The sequence below is a fragment of the Eucalyptus grandis genome, chromosome 8, assembly GCF_016545825.1.
Source record: "Eucalyptus grandis isolate ANBG69807.140 chromosome 8, ASM1654582v1, whole genome shotgun sequence".
In the NCBI taxonomy this organism is placed as follows: Eukaryota; Viridiplantae; Streptophyta; class Magnoliopsida; order Myrtales; family Myrtaceae; genus Eucalyptus; species Eucalyptus grandis.
In genome coordinates, this window is record NC_052619.1 from 65,462,198 (window position 1) to 65,468,579 (window position 6,382).

The window sequence follows — 6,382 nt, forward strand, 5'->3', positions numbered from 1 at the left end:
GTGGAGAGTTTTTGAATTAGCATCTCTTAGTTTTTCCTATCTTAAATTTCCACATAAAAATTTCTCGTGTGTCGTTCTTCTTTTCTCTTATCTATTACGTTACGCAATTCTAACAATTACAATTCTATTGCAATCGATTGCAATCCAATTTAACTTATAATAATTTACCATAACTTTTCCGATCCCTTGAAAGATAAAGTCCGGCGATGATCTCCCAACCAACGAACCGTCCGTATACGGTTGCAGTCCAAACCCCTTTCACCAAAACTCTCCCCGCTAGCAGAAGCATCCCCGCACCGGTGCAGTACAGAGACAGGACAGAGAGAATTCAGTCAAAGCGAAACCAGCACATGTCGCACGTTCCGGCCGCGAAATGTCCAAAGCGCGGCTCCCGTCTCGCGTCCCGGTCGTACGTACGCGTCCTTCGGCCGAGACTTTTCTTGGGAACTGTACGCAAGGCGGCGCACGCGTTGAAAGTTAGCGGGGAAAGGCAAAAGCAGTCCTCCGACGAAATGGGCTGAGCTGGATTCGGTGGGCTCAACCTCAAAGCTTCTGCTCAGCCCCCCCTTCCCGTCTTCGCACGACTGCTTCGAAAGCAAGGTGCCGAGTGGAGAAGATTTCGCCCCCTGCTATCAATCAAAGCTTAGAAAAGAAGCCGTCTCTTTCGACCCGAATGACACGACGGACGGGGATCGAAAGATCCTCCCCTCGTGTCCGACTTCATTGGAGCAAAGGACGTTATTATAAAAATAGAGTGGGGGCTCGTCCGGGGCCACGGGTTAAGATCGGATGAGGTCGTGAGAATCGTGGAGACGCCAAGAAGTCAAAAATGCAGGGGCCATTACCTCGTAGGAATAAAGTGGAAGGGAAGCTTTGCATCGTTTTCGGATGCGAAGCATTCGGTACGCCTCGGACTCTTCTCGTCCGCGGTCCGGAATCTTAGCTTTTGCCCCCTGCTAGGCTCCTCATTCGATCCCTTTCCTTTATTGTGTATTTTATCGTACGGGTAGGGAGTGTTTTTCCGATCAAATGTCTACATGAATGACGCCGAATGAATGAGATATAGCTCCCTAGTAAGTAATTTTTATTTTTTTTTATATGGGTTCGTTGAAGGAATGTAAATGTTTTTGTGGGAAAAAGTATCAATAATATATTGCATCGGTACTAATTTAGTATTAAACATTTTAACATGATTAATTTAGTCTTAAACATTTTCACATTAATACCGATTCAGTCTATTCGGTCAATGTAGATTGGAAATTGTTGATATGGATACTGACCGGCTAAAGTAATGCAGTTAATGCTAACGTTGACATTTTTAATAGTATTTTAATATTTTTTGCATTTATTGAATTTTTTTTCTATTTTTCATTTCCTTTTTCTGGTGGCCATCATTGGGCACTGGCCATAGGGGAGGGTCGGCCTTGCCCAACCAAGGGCTAGTGCCAACTGTCAAGGTGCGACTAGGCAAGGGTCGGCCTCCTCGATGTGAGATCGACCTCACCCTAACCAAGGCAAGGCCACTCCAACCTAGGCGAGGGTCGGCCTCGCCTGGATGGTTGGCGCTTGCCCTCACCTAGCTTCGACTTGGCGAAGCCGACTATTGCCCATGGCTAGTGGCCGGCAATAGCTAGTAGAAAAAATTATTGAAATATTATTAAAAATGTTCACGTTAATACAATGTGAAAATATTTAGGATTCAATTTGTTTAATTAAAAGGTTTATGACTAAATTAGTATTAATGTAATAGATTTAGAAATTTTTTTTTTTTTTTTTGATACTTTTCCCCGTTTTCGTGGATTGACTGTTCATGATTGGAGCTGGTCTTGAAGTCTTCATTACTTGAACATTTGATCGCGTGCCATTAAGCGATGGAATGTGAACTTGAGAAGGTGAATAAGATGCGCCCCGGCATTGTCCTAGTTCACATGCCTAATCATTCATCTCTCGAAGCGAAAAGTTGCCCGACTTCTTTAAGGCTCCAAAGGCCAAGAAACATGGGAGTTCTTTCTTTAAGTATAATCATTAAATCATATCCATTTGAGATTATGTCGGCATGATCCACGTGCTCCTGCAAAATCGTTTCGTGCGCCCTTTCTGTCGATCCGACTGTTCCCCGACCTTTGGGAAATTTTGACCGTGAGACCTTCCATTCAGTCGGTCCATCAGTATGTTGAGCTGGAGGTCAATAAAAACGCCCTCGCGAAAATTGAGCATATACGTTGCATTCTGATTACCGCGACCGCGAGGAGGTAATCATGACATTCTCCAATCACATATCTCACAGCCAATAATGGCATTAAGATGAGCTCATCGAAATTTGCAGCTGGACTAAGCACACGCTATATATGAATTCATTGAAAGATGGAAAATTATTTGATCAATCATGTATGTATTATATAAATATTAATTCAATTCTAAACCTTTTAATTTTGTCAATTTTTCAGTTATGGCGAGACTTTTTATGTGTCACACCGCCACATCAACGATATTAAATGGAAATTAGATGGTGGGACTATGTTGGGATTTTGCAAAAGTTTAGGGCTACATTAGTAAAATTAGAAACCTAATATTAGATTGACAATTGTATAATGGATTTAGGACTAATTAGGTAATTTACCCTATAAAAAGGCGTCGTGACTAAATTGAAAAAAAATAGATAGGCAATTTTGAATTTCTAGCAAAGAGTATAATGACTAAGAACTTCATTATCCTTATTGATTTTAAGATGACATTAAGGACAAAATCAATCACGAGAGAATAATTGAGAGAGATTTCGTGCTTTTATTTGTGAAGTTCAATAAGGAATATCTCGTTCTTTGTATTGAATTAAGTCAAAATAATAAGTAGAGTCTACACTACAAAAATTGAAAAAGAAATCTCACAGAATATGATAATATAGAGCTTTTTAATCGTCAATATTTCTAAACTAGATATGATAAGTATTAAATCATTTAGATCTAATCATCTTATACTTTGTTCATGAAATGGCCGGCAAAAGAGTGGAGACAAACATAAGTTTGCTTACAAAGTATAAGAGATCGGTATTTATTTATAAGCATTAAAAAAAAAAAAAAGCCTATAAATTTCTTGTTGTATTTTAGATTATTTTCTTTCTTGGCTAACGTCATGCCTTACATTAGATAGATTGTCCAGGCCTAACTCTTGACTCTTCAAGATCAAGATCATTTTTCAAACCGATCCCATTTCAAGTCAACATCTAAATAAATAGAAGCATCTCATTACACTAATCAAGGGCGTTGGAAGTAACTGAAGGGTTTGATGTTCAAGAAGTGAGTTTTTTTATTATCAAAGCATTTTTCTCATGGCTAGATTCAATCTCTTGATCCCTACAGAATGTAAAAAGAATTTCGCCTTCTTTCTTTTAAAAAGGGAGGATCAGGAAAATCTTCTCGATTGTAACTTTCTCCCGACATTCGGAAAACGTATGTGAAGACAACTCAAATGGTACCATCCCTCCATCACCCTAAAAACGACAGAGACGATCTCATAGTTTTTGATCCGTGGAGACACGTCATTATGCGTTCAGTTTCATCTTTTCCCGTTAAGGCTGAAGCAATAACATCATCAAGGGCTAAAAGCGGCGTCCCTTAGCTACATAGATAGATACCTCGACATCCCGCAACACGAGGGCAGTTACCGACTCCCGGTTGCTGGACAAATGAAAACCATCGCGATGGTCTCTTTCTCTTAGGAGGAGTCGCATCCCCGTCGCGATCGAAACGAGGAAGGTTTGCTCGAAATGGTCGGCTCCACGAACCGAAGCGCTTAAAGCACGAACTTAGAAAGACAGAGAAAGAGAAAGAGAAGTCATTTACGCTTCTCTCTGTCCGAAGGTCCAGAAATTTTTTTTCGATTACCTCAACTTTCGTAATTCGATTAATTAACAAAAAAAAAAAGAAAAAAAAGAAAAAGAGAGGGTTGGGTGGGCCCCACCGGGATGCTAGTTTAGTTGGGCTAAACTAATCAAAGTGGCCAGCGGACCAACGTGTCGCACGTGGGTCTGACAAGCAGTGAGACGACACGGTCGCTTCGAAGCAGCGTTGACCAACCAAGGCAAGTTTTCAATTGGCCCTTTTCCCATACGCACACCTTCTAACACGTTCGCCCATCGGACCGTCAAAATTGAAGTCCGAAATCGAAAAAGAAGAACCCGAAGAGACAAACCTACAGCACAGTGCACACTCCTTGTCAAAGAAGGAGAGTGTTGTTGTCGCGAGTCAAGACATTGGACGGAGCAGCGGCTCCTTGCTCTTCTTCCCTGCGCATATAAATAAGCCCTCTCCACACTTCCCCCCTTCTCAACCCACCACCAGCACCAGCACCAGCACCAGCACCAGCAGCACCGCCGCCCGCAGCCGCCGCCCGGATGCCTCTCCGCCGCTCTTTCTCTCCCCGTTGAGCTCTCTGGCCATGCGTTCTTGGGCTCCAGCTCGCTAAAGTCACGAGGGTCTTCCCGTCGCCGCCGCGAGGTTGCTCTCGTTCTTCTTCGTTTTCTTTTTTGTGGGGGGGCCGTGTGAGAAAATGGAGGTGCCGAGGTTCTTCGCGAGCGCCGCGGGGATCAAGCTGCCGATCGGGTTCAGGTTCCGGCCCACGGACGAGGAGCTCGTGGTCCATTACCTGAGGCGGAAAGTCCTGGCCGTCCCGTTGCCCGCCGCCGTGATCCCGGAGCTCGATGTGTTCGGGACTGATCCCGGGGGCCTGCCAGGTAAAAAACCTTTTGCTTCAGACCCAGCTCCGGGCTTTGACCCTGGTTGGCCGCATCGTTTGCCCGTCGGTCGCCTGTCTGTCTCGGTTGGTTAAAGACTTAAAGTTGTCTCCTTTTCTTTTATCGAAATTATGTCGATTTCCGGGGAGGAGTTGTCGTTATCGTCGCGGCTTTTTTGACAGTGGGAGCGACTGTTTCAATGCTTTGAGCTGTGCAATTCGCGATTGCCGCTGCAAGCCTGTTGCTTTGTAGTAATATCTTATCGCTTATCGCCTCTTTGCGTCTGAATCGATAGAATAATGTCAATTAGACATTGCCATGAGCAGCTGCAGCATGTGCTGCAGCCATGGAAAAATCGGTTGAGGCTTTGAATGGTCGAAATGAAAATGTGGAGACTTTGTTGTTGTGCTGGTCTATTGTTTATCGTTGTTGAGAAAAATTCGTGTGCGTGTTTGGTTCCGTTTAGGCAATTTGAGGGAGAGGAGGTACTTCTTCAGCAGAAGAAATAGGAGCTCCGGTGGCCGTGAGTGCATCAGAGTCAAAGCTGGTTTTGGCTATTGGAAGTACAAAACCAAGAGCAAGCAAATCTTAGCTTCTGATGGCACCGGAAACCAGGTCATTGGGATGAGGAAGACTCTGGTTTTCTGCGAAGGGAAGCGTTCGGCTTGTGATGCCGCCGGCGCTCGATGGATATTGCACGAATTTACCATCGCGGGCACTCGCGAGAACTCAAAATCGACCTCGGTAATGAAGGGAAACGAGAGAATTCTTAACCAAGATAACTTAAATTTGGTTCCTTCTTGTAGCAGCAGTTCACTTGTGCTAAGTGGACATCGGTACTTATAATGTTTGTTTGGATTGACCCAATTCTTGCAGATGGCTCGCGCGGGAGATGAAAATTGGGCGGTCTATCGGCTGTTCCAGAAGAAAACGAGGCCCAAGAGAAGCGACAATGGCAATGGCGATTTTTCTCATCGCAAGAGGAAGAAGAGTAGTTCAGTGATTGATCTCAGGAGTGAAGCCATTGCTGGTGATTCACCAGACACTCCTCCCCCGCCATCATCTCCATGTTCAAGCTCAATCACTGACAATGGCTCTTCTTGCAAAGCGTTGGATCAGGAGGATATTAGCAGCTCTTCTCGCTAGTTTTTTTATCCATCTACTTAGATTTCAGATGCAGTAAAATCGACCTCTCTTTTTTCGCCGAATCATTAGTCCTTTCTCGCACAGCGAAATTACACATTGCCAGCCCAAAAGAGGCGGGGAAAGGAAACGAAGTGCCATTTTCACATTTCAATTGGAGAATTTTCTTGCTCTTTTTGCTTTTGCAAGCGCGCTCAATATCTTCTTTACATGGTTCTTGCCTCGCCACACATCGTTTCCACGCGAAACCGAAATGACCACACTTCAGACCCGATCGAGAAAATGTGAACATGAATCTCACATGATCCGAACTGTGCGATTTCGCGCGCGCCTAATTCATGACCATGACTTTATCCGAAAAGGGTAAATGACTTTGGAGACAGAAATGATGGTCCAGCGAAGATATGTTACGTGAGAAAAAACACAAAAAGAGGGCATCAGTACAAAGAGAGGCATCCGAAGAAAGAATGGGAAGAGGTTGCGTGTTGCTTAATCATGACTTCACCGGAA

At 44.0% G+C, this 6,382-nt stretch overlaps 1 protein-coding gene across 1 annotated transcript; it reads left to right on the forward strand.

Annotated features, from left to right (window-relative positions):
- Positions 1–4,205: 4,205 nt before the first annotated feature.
- On the forward strand, positions 4,206–6,046 carry LOC104414720 (NAC domain-containing protein 83). The gene is made up of 3 exons (XM_010025882.3): positions 4,206–4,729; positions 5,196–5,473; positions 5,606–6,046. Exons 1-3 carry the CDS (start codon positions 4,546–4,548, stop codon positions 5,873–5,875), a joined length of 732 nt encoding a protein of 243 aa, XP_010024184.2. The 5' UTR covers positions 4,206–4,545; the 3' UTR covers positions 5,876–6,046.
- The last annotated feature ends 336 nt before the right edge of the window (positions 6,047–6,382 follow it).

Excerpts from the sequence above, each read along its gene's own strand:
- LOC104414720 (XM_010025882.3), top strand. The coding sequence starts at position 4,546 with ATGGAGGTGCCGAGGTTCTTCGCGAGCGCCGCGGGGATCAAGCTGCCG. Across the intron at positions 4,730-5,195 it reads TGATCCCGGGGGCCTGCCAG|GCAATTTGAGGGAGAGGAGG; the intron begins GTAAAAAACCTT and ends GGTTCCGTTTAG. Across the intron at positions 5,474-5,605 it reads AGAACTCAAAATCGACCTCG|ATGGCTCGCGCGGGAGATGA; the intron begins GTAATGAAGGGA and ends CAATTCTTGCAG.